The sequence below is a fragment of the Gekko japonicus genome, unplaced genomic scaffold (assembly GCF_001447785.1).
Source record: "Gekko japonicus isolate JY-2015 unplaced genomic scaffold, Gekko_japonicus_V1.1 scaffold212, whole genome shotgun sequence".
Taxonomy (NCBI): Eukaryota; Metazoa; Chordata; class Lepidosauria; order Squamata; family Gekkonidae; genus Gekko; species Gekko japonicus.
Genome location: NW_015161953.1, coordinates 752,888 through 766,635, shown reverse-complemented (window position 1 = coordinate 766,635; position 13,748 = coordinate 752,888). Strand labels below are relative to the sequence as shown.

At 41.1% G+C, this 13,748-nt stretch overlaps 1 protein-coding gene across 1 annotated transcript in view; it reads left to right on the top strand.

Annotated features, from left to right (window-relative positions):
* Positions 1-13,748, top strand: part of DOCK2 (dedicator of cytokinesis 2) — a 556,464-nt gene that overhangs the window by 95,830 nt on the left and 446,886 nt on the right. Inside the window, exon 22 of the mRNA XM_015429463.1 lies at positions 2,082-2,216. Coding sequence (XP_015284949.1) covers positions 2,082-2,216 — 135 coding nt within the window. The remainder of the gene's footprint in view (positions 1-2,081; positions 2,217-13,748) is intronic.

The window sequence follows — 13,748 nt, the reverse complement described above, 5'->3', positions numbered from 1 at the left end:
TAACCATGCAGGCTTTTTTTATACCTATTTGTACCTTTCCTAACCTGCAGTATATATTTTTTTCTGAGCATCTAGGATTGTAGTTTTAAATAGTCTCCAAGCTTCCCCAATGGTTTTGACCCTTTCTACTTTTGCTTTCAGTTTCCTCCTCACATGTCCCCTCATATCAGAGAATTTACCCCTTTTAAAGGTAAATGTGGTTGTGCCAGTCTTTTGGGGCAACTCCCTATTTATACAAATGTTAAACTCAATGACATTATGGTCACTGTTCCCAAGCGGTGCAATCACTTTTATATCTCTCACCAGGTCTAGGGCATTACTTAGGACCAAATCCAGGATTGCCTCTCCCCTGGTAGGTTCTGTGACCAACTGTTCCATAGCGCAGTCATTGAGAGTGTCTAGAAACTCAATCTCTTTTTCCCAACTTGAACACATATTGACCCAATCAATGTGTGGGTAGTTAAAATCACCTATTACGACACAGTTATTTCGTCTAGCTGCTATCTTTAATTCATTCATCATTTTATAATCATCCTCTATCTTTTGATCTGGTGGGTGATAACAAACTCCCAATGTTAAGCTTCCTTTTGGGCTCACAATTTCAACCCATAGCATTTCCATAAGCGAATCCAATTCTCTTACCCTCTCAATCTGATATAATTTATAACCAGGAATCACCGTATCCCACAGATTTTCCTCATCCCACCAAGTTTCTGAATACCCACAATGTCTATTCCCCCCCCCACACCAAGCATTCCAATTGCCTGATTTTACCTTGGACACTTCTAGCATTTGTGTATAAACACATATAGTTTCCCATGCATGTTAAGCCCTCAACCTTCTTCTTGTTGCCTCGAGACCTTGCCAGGCAGTCTATATCATTAGCCACAGTCTCAGTGGACAATTCTAATCCATTTCATTGTAGGAAAGTAACAGCTACCCCTTCATCTCTTTGAGATGAGCCATCCCGAACCAGAGACTTTTACTCTCCTGTCGGCTTTCCCCCAATATTCAGTTTAAAAACTGATCTGCCACCTTTTTGATTTTAAGTGCCAGCAGCCTGGTTCCTTTTTGGGACAAGTGGAGACCGTCTCTTTTGTACAGCTCCCCCTTGTTCCAAAAAGCATCCCAGTGCTTTACAAACTTGAACCCTTCCCCCCTACACTATTGTCTCATCCACACATTGAGACTACTGATCTGTGTTTGTCTCTCTGGCCCTGTGTGTGGAACAGGTAGCACTTCTGAGAAGGCTACCTTGGCGGTCCTGGCCTTGAGTTTCCTGTTCAAGCTTTATATAGAAGGAGACAGATGTCTAAGGCATGTGCTGTCTTGTACAGGAACAGTTCTGTCAGCTATGAATATTGACAGGTCTTTCTTGCTGTCTAAGAAGCTTTGCAAGAGTTAGAATGATGTAGTTTCCCAGGCAGTAAATTGGAACATGGCCATCTGTTTAAGTAACACTTTGTATAATCCAACAGTCTTGTTCAAGTGATCTATGCACCTAGATCTTTGTGTTTAACCTGGTTCAGAATGTTTTAAAATTTGTTTCATCTCTTTAATAAATCAAGCTTCTATGCTATGGGGAACATGCTGGGTGGGAAAGCAAATATCTTTGTAAAACAAATAGAGCCTACAGTGAAATTTCTGTTTCTTTTATGATCTCCCATTGTAACAATACCTACTAATCAGTGATTTTCAGACACCAACTTTCTCCTTTGGTTTTTTACCATTCTGGTCTTTTTGCATATTTTGTGTGCTGCAAGAAAAATACTGCAACCCAAATTACTACAGAGTGGAGATTTTTTTGTCGCAGTGCACACTGTACTTCTAGTATTGTTCAATGCAACAATTATGGCCACTGCAAAGACCATCTTGTGTAATAGATAGAAGTAATAACTGGAAATAAAGGGTCATGCTACTGTAGCTTTTCCCATTGCTTTATTGTATGTAATATCTGGATCTGAATTATAAAGTAATAAAACCAAGTCTGCCATGCACTATATTTATCTGCTACTTTGCACTGTGTAGAAATTCAATACAACAAAATTCTCCCATTCTGTAACATGATTTCCTGATTTCAGGAAACTAATGACTGTTTTGAAGACATATTTGGATACTTCCAGCAGGGGAGAACAATGTGAACCTATACTGAGAACCTTGAAAGCGCTGGAATATGTCTTCAAGTTCATAGTTCGGTCAAGGACTCTGTTTTCCCAGTAAGTATTGAATTTTGATTAGTTTTGAAATGGTAGCAAGGTACAGTGTAACTGTGTGGAGCTGAAGATAAGGAAGTGAAAAAACATCTGGAGTGATTTTGTGCTGACTTTTCAATTAAATACATTATCAATTGGAATAGCTGTAATAGTTAAGTTGAGCATTCATATACAGAATTATTCTCCCTCCAGATTCCAGGTGACAGTGAACAAACAGCAGAAGACCATCATCTTTATTCTCTGACTTTAAATATCAATCTGGCTGGCTTCAGTTGGAAATAGAAGGCTGCTGTAGATTGAATATAGTCTTATTCAGCTAGGTAGTTCTTACATTCTTTATTATAGAACTGTGAATTATTCCACTTTCAAAATGTAACAAGGGTCTTTGGCCTTACTGTAATCCAGAATTCTGAGGTACAGGGATAATACTGCTATAGTTCACAAACCCCTTTATTATGCTAACTGCTCAAGGTTGTTTTAGGGTGTGGTGTCTCTTAGTATTTTATCAGAAATAACCCCTTTGGACATGGAGTGGAAGAACAAACCCTGCAGTGTTCACTGTAGCAGTTCCTTCAGTGGCTATCAGGGCTATCTGTATGACTTGCCAGTTGATATCTGGTGAAGGCTATTAGACGTTTCTATTTCCTGGTGAAGGCTATTAGAAGTATTTGACTTAAAGATAATTTGGTATCACCATCATATAAATCATAACAAACTCAAAATTACATACAGCCTTTATACCCTGACGCTGGTCTTGTTGGCAGATTTCAGAAATAATCCCATCCACAGTTTGGAGTTTGCTTTCAATGAATTTACTGCAAAAAGACTTTACAAAAAAAGAAAAGAAAAAGACAATAACTGACTACAGGCCACTGATACAACAGCCTTCAGAGTACAAGCACTAACACATACTAACACAAAACAGAAAGAGAAACAACAAGAGATAGGCTGAACGGCAAGAGAAAACATTCAATGAACCCTAAACATGCTAGAGAATGCACCACAGCCCCCCCTAGGATACAAGTGGACTAAACCACTCATTCAGCAGTATTTACAGGAACTAGATTCTTAGCAGGCTGCCGATTCTCCAACACTCCTTCTCGACAGCATGTGTACTATCCCCCCATGTTTAATTTTGCTAGAAGGGTCCAGTGGGGGTCTCCAGGCAATCTTTCATAAGAGCATCAGCAGTTTTGTGGCCAAATGGCAATTTGGTGAGTGTCCAAGTCTTATTCTTGTGAAGTAATTGTATCTCTCCTGCTGCGGCCTCTTTCCAGTTTCTGGCTTCACCTTCAGGCAACTTGGAGATATCTTCCCAAGACAAGGGCTCAGTTATTTTCTCAGTTTTGTTCATACAGGATAGTCCTGTATGAAAGGTGGTATACCTTTAGTCGCTTGGGTTGAACATTTGAGGGTCATAACTTTGCTTGGTCCTCTTTCCTTTTGAAACCCTGACAAGTCTATGCTTAATCCCACCTCTACTTTGCTTGGTCTTGCGGTCTCTTGCTTACTTGTTAATGAGTTTTCTTTACCTTCTGTGGGTTGCATCAGATTTAGTCTTGGGGTCTCATAAAGTATACTGTACCACTTATTACAACCTTGTCTGTCTTTGGGAATAGAATTCTGTATCCTTTACAGCGATAGGGTAACCCACTAGAATTCCTTTTGTGGCTCTATTATCCAGCTTTGAGCATTTTTCACTGGGAATGAAGGCATAGGCTTTGCATCCAGACACTCTGATGTGCTTGATGCTTGGCTTTGATCCATACCATAATTCGTATGGAGTGCTGTCAATTACTTTTGATGGCAATCTATTTTGTAGATATGTTGCTGTCATTAATTGCTTCACCCCAATACTTATTTGGCAATCCGGCATCCAGTAATATGCATCTAACCAATTCAATTAACTGGTTCTTCTTTCTGCTGTTCCATTTTGTTCAGGTGGGTATGGCATGGTTGTCTGGTGGTCTATACCCTATTCCTTTAGGTACTGCTACAATTCTTTACTTGTATACTCCCCCCCCCCCCAATTGTCTGTGTGGAGTGTTTTTGGCTTCCTTTGGTTGGAACTTATTGCTGGCTGCTGCTACAAACTCTTGGAGTTTCCCAAGCACTTCACTTGAAGATATGTGACAGCGTACCTGGAATAGTCATCGATGAAAGTCATCAGGTATTTGTTTCCTCCTGGTGTAACAGTTCTCATGAGTCCACAAATGTCACTATGCATTATCTGTAAGGAAGGTGTAGACTTGCTTTCACTGCCTCTAGGAAGTGAGGCATGTGTACCTTTTGCCTTTATGCAGCATGTACACTTCATATATGTTTGACATGATATTATCTTGATGTCCTTGGTTAAGCCTCGGTTTTCAAGCTCTTTTATGGATTGTGGGTGTCTTTGTCCTAAATGTCTGTGCCACAGGTAGATGCAGTTGCCATGACAAACTTGTGTAGTGATTCTAGCCTCCTCATTTGGTAGGGTAAGTTTATACAGGTGCTTCTTTACAATTCCTCTGAGTATAATCTCTTTCCCCTTTAAAACTCACATTGGTTTCTTTGAAATTTCACTGTAAGACCAGTGCTCCCTCTAAGCTGTGGAGTCTTTGATGGCACATTGTATTATATGCAGACAAGATGACAGCCAGTGATGCATGTGTAAGATTAAACTGATCTAGGTGACAGGCAAGACTGTCATGTGACAGGGTCACCAGATGCAGATTGCACTAATTGCACCTCAATTAACTGTCACCATGAGTTGGCAAAATGACTCTGATTGGTGCTAGTAATGTATATAAGGAATGTAGTCCTATAGTCAGTGTTCCACACCTGTGGAAGAGTGTTCTGCGAAGCACCTTGTCGGTCAGTTCTGTAAATCTGGGAAAAGGCATGGTGAATGGACTAAGTGTATATATCTGTAAATAAAAGCCACTGTATATAGCTCCTATACAGCAACCTGAACTCTTTATTATTCGGGCGCTTCGCGCATGCCGTCAGTCTTTTGAGCAAAAATTCTACTTTGTGAGCTACTGGCATTAAAGTTGTGAGTGAGTGATTTGACTATTGCATAAATTAGTTTGCAATGGAGCCATCCTTCCTGAGCTAAGACCAAAATGTGTGACCTGGAGGCTAAAAAACTATGAGCTAGCTCACACTAACTCAGCTTAGAGGGAACACTGAAGACCATTACTGGTGAAGTGCTTCACAGACAGCAGAGCTAGGACTGATAGACCACCTCCAAAAAAGAGAGAAAAGAGACTAAAATGGCAGGAAAAGAGACTGAAAAGAGACTAAAGAGACCAAGTCATCAAGTGCTCCAACATGGTTCAAATGTTTGATGCTCACATGTTTTCACACTAAAAATTCTGATAAATAAAATATATGCATTTTTCAATAATCCCCAACCAAAAAGGGCCGGTGTCGGTACCTGGGTTTTGTTGTGCCGAGTGTGGAGAGGATGGTTGCTCCAGGACGATTATTCTTGGAGGATTCTAGTTGCAGGACGAGCCTCAGTCATGACAAAGGAAGGGGGAAGTTACTCCTGACCTTCGTCTTCCTCTTCCCTGTCTCCCACTTTCTCCCATTTGACCCTCCAGGTCCCTGCACGTGGAGCCAAGCAAACACGGCCTCCCTGGCTCTCCCTTGACTTCCCTCTCAAATAATCAATTCCTAAGCTTCCCCTCCCCTTACACGCCAATCATTGAGAACTCGCTCCGGGTATGTTCCGCCTTTCTGTCCAGGTGGATGTTGTCTACAGGACATCAGGACATCGAGGTCGCATCTTCATCTCAGCGGGGCTCAATCTTCATCTTGCTTCTTTTGGGCTTCGGAGTGTCTCCAGTTCTCAAAGCTCTGTCAGTCTAGCCCTCTTCGGTGAATACTTCCTGGTCTTCTTGTTGGCTGTATCCCTTCTTGTCTTCCACTCCCCCATCTCCCCAGCTCTCCTCCGGCATGATGGTGGCCTCCTTGCTTCCCTGGGGGGCGGAGAGTCCGAACTCGGACAGCCGGTTCAGACCAGAAACAAATGTGTAAGTATGCTTTTTTGTCAGTGATATCTTACTTTCTATCTCAGCAATTTTTCCTAGATTCTTCTGCTTGTTTAAACTTTTCTTCCATCTCTTTAGCTAATGTATCTCCTCCTCTTTCTTTTTTTCTTCCTCCTTTTTTGTTTCTCTAAGTACATTATGTATTGCTTATGTGTACTTTGTCCCCCCATAGCAATAAGTTTTGATGTCATGGAAACCAGTTCAGGTTTATTTCGGTAGGTTTTCAATGTAATTTTGATCAACAAAATTGCATTCAATGTTCATTCGCAAGTGGAAGCCTTGTCCTAAGTCAAAGCCCATCTTGACACAGAAAATTGCCTCTCAAGGTCTGCATTTCCATGTGATAGAGACAATGCAGTCTTTCACCAACTCTTGATATCCCCCCCCAGCTACATTAGTTTTCTTTAAAATTTTATCCCCAAAACTATAAATTCTTCCTTCAAAAGCTGGGTGGTCTGTCTCCATCTGCAACAATTTCCATTCATCAATGAGGACATCTTCTTTTGAATTGATAAAGAGTTCTCTGGCAACTGAAACTACATCTTGACAGCTTTTTCGGATTTTCACAAGAGAAGGGTTTAAACATCTCAGAGCTTTCAGCAAACCACAACCTTTCATTGCCTTTTCAATCAAGTATTTGCATCCAGCAACATAATGCTCTTTAGCATTTTTCATAAACACGAAGAAATCTTTTTCTGGAAGATGTGAAAGTTCCTTTTTAAATTCCCATAAAACAACAACATCTCTCATGGGTAACATGTTTTTAAAATCAAATAACTCATTCACATCATAATTATCTTCAGAAACAAACTTGCAAACACACCTAGCCAGTTTCTCTAACAGTTCTTGTAGCTGAGGGTACAGGATGTGAATTAAAGGTTCATCTCGTTGGAATAATTTGGTGAAGCTAGTGAAAAGTTCTGCAGAAGATATAGTGAAGTACAATTCTGCTCTGATAGTTGAGCAATGTAAAAAGTCGACCATCTTTCTGTATGAACAAACAAGGACAAACAGATTAAGGACAAACAGATTAAAAAACAGTTTTTATTTGAGAGCTATTATTGCTTTAAATGCTGTATGAATTGGAATTTGGGTGACAATGGTGGTTAAGTTGCAATGTGAACCCTAATGGTTATGTGAGTGTATATGAGTATGGTTGTGTGAGTGTATATGAGTATGCTTGTAGATCACCGAATGATTGCACCTTAATTTCGTTGTACTATGTACAATGACAATAAAGTATATTATTATTATTAGACTGTAACACAGCGTCATTCTTTGTTGATGGAATGAATTTAAGAAAGTAATTACTTACTCCTTCCCACTGTTCGAGCAGTCTCTTGGCAGCAGAGCGAAATGTAAGCCACCTAGAAGGAGAATGTTTGAGGAATTTCTTTTGAGGTAATTTGAGATCTTCTTGTATCTTTTTGTATTCCTCTACCCTCGCTGGCCACCCCTCAAAGTAGTGGTAAACAGCAATAGCTAATTCAGATGCATCTTCACCAAAAGTCTGCAAGGCTTTAAGATATGAGTTGTGAACAATGTGAAGGGGGCAGGTCCTGATATCAGCTAATCCACGTGACCTAATTTCAATCAAATTTTCATTGAAAAGTCTGTGAACTTTCTTATTCACATTAGGTCCATCTGAACCAATCATCAGCAGCTTGTGAATGGGCAGGTTTGCCGTACTGATGGCAGTGTGATTTTTTTTATGAGGAGTTTGTGCATCACCTTTCCCAATGAAGAATGTCTGCAAATGTCTTGAAACTACTTCACCTCTATCCTCTGACCAATATCTCACTGATATCTGGAGCTCCTTCTTGTCTTCAACATTGGTTGTTTTATCAAAACAGACTGAATAAAAGGAGGTTCCCACATCATCTGAGATAATCCATTGAAAATATGGTCCCAGTGCATCAGTTATTAAATATCACATCTTTTTAGGGCTTAAAGAAAAATCAGTTGGAACACCCCCCTGGAAACATTGCATCAAATGTTTCTTTTATGCCACTGCAAGAAGATGCCAAAAAGTTGCAACACACCGACTTCATAACCCAAATGAATTCAGATACTATCGCCACATTCTTCGAACTATAGAGTTTAATAACAGGGGCTGAAGAACTTGATCTGGGATATTCACTCTGGATTGTTTCAAAAGAATCACCAGGATTAGCTGCAACTAAAACCATCTGTTTAGCCCCTAGAACATCAGAGGCTTTTTTTTAATGTTTAGCATAGTCTGAGTGTTGAAGAAGAGCATGAAGACCCTTGTTCTGAAAATCTACTGTACACACGCAAAGTTTGCAGAACACTTCAGTTTCACTGTGTCTTGATGCCCATGCTGACATCAGATGTCCATTATGGTCTTTTTAAAGAAATTTGCACTTTCCAATCATTAACACTTCAGTTCACAGATCAGCAGCCAACCATTTCAACATGAATCCTGAAAGGAAGGGGGAAAAAATTAGAAAATGAAAAAAGTAAAACATTAAAGTAAAACACTAATACTAAAAAAACCCTTAAAATAAGATACTAATAGAATAAAACATAACACTGTAATAAAATACAACATGCCTAATACTAATGAAATGTAACATTTTCAAGGGGTGGGGTTCAAAAAGAACTATGCAGGAAAATGATATAAGTTAGCTTCTTCATAGCATCATGACTCACACACAGGAAAAATTGTGTGCATTATAAGCAAATTCTCATCATAAGAAACTCATAAAAAAGAAATATTGATCGTACATTTAATAAGACAAATCACATAGCTTTATTGCATTTGAAGAATAGCACATCCCAGAATCCTGTTCCACAATTTTAATTTTTTGAGCACTTGAAGGAACAAAAAAGGAGAGAAAAGAGACTTATTCTGAAAAAAAGAGACTTTAAGAGACTAACTCAGAAATAAGAGACTAAAAGCTAAAAAAGAGACCCATTCCTAAGCCTGTCTTTCCTCCAGTTCTGGAACATACAGAACATTTTTCACAAGGAGTTTAAGTGTTCCTTTAAATGGCCCACAGCACTTTAAGAATCAATACACAATTCCTTCCGCGGTGATGCTTTTTCCACCTGCAAGGAAAATCTCCTTTTTGCTGAGATCAAGATCTGTGAAGAATTCCTGGTTGCTTGTCATGTGGCTTGTGGCACCATCAGTTTGACGTCCAGCCCCCTTTTTATCAATAGGCACAGTTGCCCAAAAGTAAGACTAGTATCCTTCCTTCTATCAGATCTCTGCCCTCATATTACCTTTGCAGTGGAGAAGTTCCTCTCTATTGCTATGAGGGTAAGAGAATATAAGGTTAAAGCTCTAATGGGATGATTGTCAAAATGTGTGGGTTTTATGATTGTTTTTCTTTTTTAATCTATGCCAATAAAGGTTTTGACTGGCTGACTGACTGATTTTTTTAAACAGTTTATTTTCCCATTTTTTAAGTTTACATCATATATTTCTTCCATTCTCAAACATTCCATGACATATTGTAGCCTTCCTCTCTTATCTTAAACATTTTTCTCTTAAACTATCATTCTTTAATCCATTTTTAATTCCATCTCGTCTTCCATCATCTTTGTACACAGTCATTTACTGTCTAATACAGCCTCTGCCCTTTTTTACTAGCCTATTTCAATTCAATTCTATCTTTTTCATCTTTAGCCAGTCATAAATTGTTTTCCATCTATCCCAGAAGCAGTCTTGAGATTTATTTTGTAATTCCACATTCAATTTATCCATTTCTGCTATTTCTAGAATTTTGTATTTAATTTCCTTTATCGATGGTATACCTTTCGTTTTCCAGCGCTTTGCTATTAATATTCTAGCTGCTGTTAAGATATAACAAGTTATCCGATTGTGGTCTTTTATTGTGTCTGGCAACATGTTCAATAGGTATGTTTCTGGTATTAACGGGAGATTGACTTTTAATTTTTCTAATAGGATTTTATAATTTTTTTTCCAGAATATCTGAATTTTATTACCTCTCCATCAAATGTGGAGATAGGAACCTATATTTTTCCCACATCTCCAACATATGTTAGATGCTCTGTGGAAACACTTAGCAATTTTCTTAGGAGTCCAATGCCACCTGAAGTACATTTTGTATATATTTTCTTTATATGGTGTTGCTCTCATGTATTTTATTGTTTTCCATGATTTCTTCCACTGTTTTAACTCTATTGTGTTGCCGAGCTCCTTTTCCCAGGCTAACATGGGTGACTTTTTGCCCTCTTCTATCGATGAGTCTTCTAGTAGTTTTTTATGTATCTTCTGAATCAACTTATTGCTCGATGAGAGCCAAATTTGATCTAACTCTGATTGGGCTGACTGACTGATTGATGTGTTGCTCTGCGTAGCTTTTAGACATCCATTCCATTCTTCATGTACAGATTCACCTGTAGCTTTCTTAACCTTTTCTTTGGGTGATTCTGTTTTCTCTGTTTAGCTCTCCAGATTGAACAATACTTTTTCAGATGTCCGGCCTTTTTGCAGCAGTAACACACCCTGGCTTCTATCATGTGCTTTATCAACTCATTAACCTTAAGACCTGTCTCTGTTTTTTCAGCGACTTCACCTGCTTGTAGTTCTTCTATGCGATTATACTCATCCACTAACTTTCATTCCTTCTCCAAGCCCATGCAGTTGTTCCACAATTTTAAGCACGGTATTTACATGTTCATGCATATCTTGCTCTCTGCCAAGTCTCATTTTATAGTTTATGGAGCAGATATAGCTTGCTGTTTAGCTTTGAACACTCATGCAGTTTCTTGAGTGTGTTCCACATACCTTTAGCTGTTTCGTCTCTCCTTATGTGGATCAGCTGATCATCTTCCATAATAGGCTTATAGGTGCCTTTGCTTGCCTGTTTTTCTTGCCCCATTCTGCCAGATCATTGGCTGGTCTGTCAGTGCTTAAAACATCCAAGAGGTCATCTTTGCACAGCAGTATTTCCAGTTTGAACTTCCACAACTGAATATTGCTAGTATTCAGTTTGGCTAATGCAAACTTAATATCTGCACTGCTTACCATCTTCCTCTGGATTGGGCATGCCCCTTCTTTCTCTTACGGACTCACAGCCACAGTTATAGCTTTCTTGCAATTTATCCTGGGGTCTGGGCCCATAACCTGTTGGCAGAGTTCAGGAAATAATCCCATCCATGCTTTGGAGTTTGCTTTCAGTGAATTTACTGCAACAGAATTTTGCAAAAAAAGAAGTCAATAACTGACTGCAGGCCACTAATACAACAGAGAGGCTTTCAGAGTACAGGCACTAACACAGGCTAATACACAGCAGAAAGAGAAACAAGAGGTAGGCAGAACTGCAAGAGAAAACCTTCAATAAACCCTAAACACACTAGAGAATGCACCACAGCTCCCTCTAGGGTACCAGTTGGCTAAACCATTATTTCAGCCGTATTTACAGTAACTAGACTCTTAGCAGATCTCTCCCTTGGTGTTCCCTATCTTCCAGTCCCCTTCCATTGCATATCTAATGTATGGCTATATTTATTGTATTCATTTAAAACATTTTTATGCTGCTTTCCCAGCCAACCAGGGTCTATAAGGCAGTGAAAATTTAAAAAAATTAAACTATCAAAAATACAAAAATACAGCGCCTGGAACATCTAAATTGGATTGAGTCTAACTAGTAGCTCCGGTAGTGTTATGTATATGTGTATGACTCTAGTGTCAGTAGTCAAAGGAAGGAGGTTGTTGTTATTGCCAGGTTTAGAGAGGAATTTTTGTAGGATGAATCGTTTAATATTGTTTAGTATTATAACTGTTAACAACGAATTGTGATTAATTGTATTGCTGTTTTAAGCTAATAATCATTCTGTGAGTGAGGCTGTAATGGGCAATAATATAGATTAGTACCATTCTGTGAATGGTCAGGATATTACATATGGTAGTAACGGTCCCTAGTAGAGTAAATTGAGAGAGGGTGAGGACTGGACCTGGTAGGGTTAGAGTAGTGGAAATATACTGTACATTAGAGAGCCATTGGGCTAGTTTTTGTACTATAGGGTATTAGAGAGTGTTAGAGCAAGGAGAATGATAGAGTGAGGAGCTGCTGTATTGGACGCGACTCAGTCTACGCTGTTGGGATCCATCTGGCTGGTGGAGCTGTTTGGTGTGGAAGCTTGTGGCTGCGGTGATCAGTGGATACAACAATGCTGACACAGCAGATTCCGGTGCTCTTGGGGAGGGGAAAGTTTAGCGGTGGGTCTAGGCAGAACATCAAGGGAAGAGCCCTGAGAAAAAGGATGGCTCGGTGCCCTTCCAGTCTACGACCCATCCCAAGGGAGGTCAGCAGTGGGGCTCGGAAGAACTCCTCTCCGTCATTGGTGTTTTGTAATGCCAGGTCCATTGACAACAAGACGACAGTCCTTTGGGACTTTGTCATGGAACAACAAGCGGACCTGGCGTGCATGACTGAGACCTAGTTGTGGGACGGGGAGACAGTTGCTCTCTCCCAACTTGCCCCGCCTGGGTTCTCGGTCGTACACCAATCACGGACTAAGGGGCGGGGGGGAGGAGTGGCGTTGTTCATTCGGGAGGCTTACTCCTTCAGGGCCCTCCCCTCACCGGAGATCATGGGCATGGAATGTGCCGGCCTGGTGCTGGAGACTGAGGAGAACTTGGCTATCTGGCTAGTGTATCGACTGCCTAACGCACCGGCCAGTGGCCTGCCGTCCCTGCTGGAGGCCATGTCTGGCTGGGCGTTGGAGCACCCAAGGCTTCTGGTCTTGGGTGATTTCAACGTCCATGCCGACGACGCGGCCTCCAGCTGGGCTACGGACCTAGTGTCGTCCATGGAGGCACTGGGGCTCTCCCAATGTGTATCGGTCCCCACGCACCAGGCCGGGCACTAGCTCGATCTGATCTTCGCTGCGGGGATTACAGTGGACCAGATTACTGCTGCGGCAGTACCATGGTCGGACCACTACTCCCTGAAGGCTCGTCTGAACATCCCACCCCGACCCCATTTAGGCGGCGAGCAGATTTTAGCTCGCCCGCGGAGCCAAATGGACCATGTACGGCTTCAGCTGACTCTGCGGGATCCGATGCCCCCTGGCGGCTCATTAGATGAGCTTGTGGGGGACTGGCATGACCGGCTCTCCGCAGCTATCGATGAGATCGCTCCCCGGCGCCCTCTGCGCTCCCGCACTAGGCTACCCAGGGGCTTCGGCTTATGAAGCGGGAACTTAGACGGCTAGAGAGACGGTGGCGCGTGCTCGTGACGAAGCATCGAGAACATCCTTCAGGACGCTTATGAGATCCTACGAGATGGCGGTCAAAGCTGCTAAGAAGGAATTCTATGCAGCCGCGATTGCGTCCGCTAGCTCACACCCAGCCCAATTATTTAGAACGATTCGGACTTTGACAACTCTGCCACAGGGCAGACAAAATAGTAGGGAATTGGATATAGGCTGCGAGGCTTTTGCGAGCTATTTTGCGGATAAAGTCTCGGTGCTCCGCCGTGACCTCCCCGCCACAGTT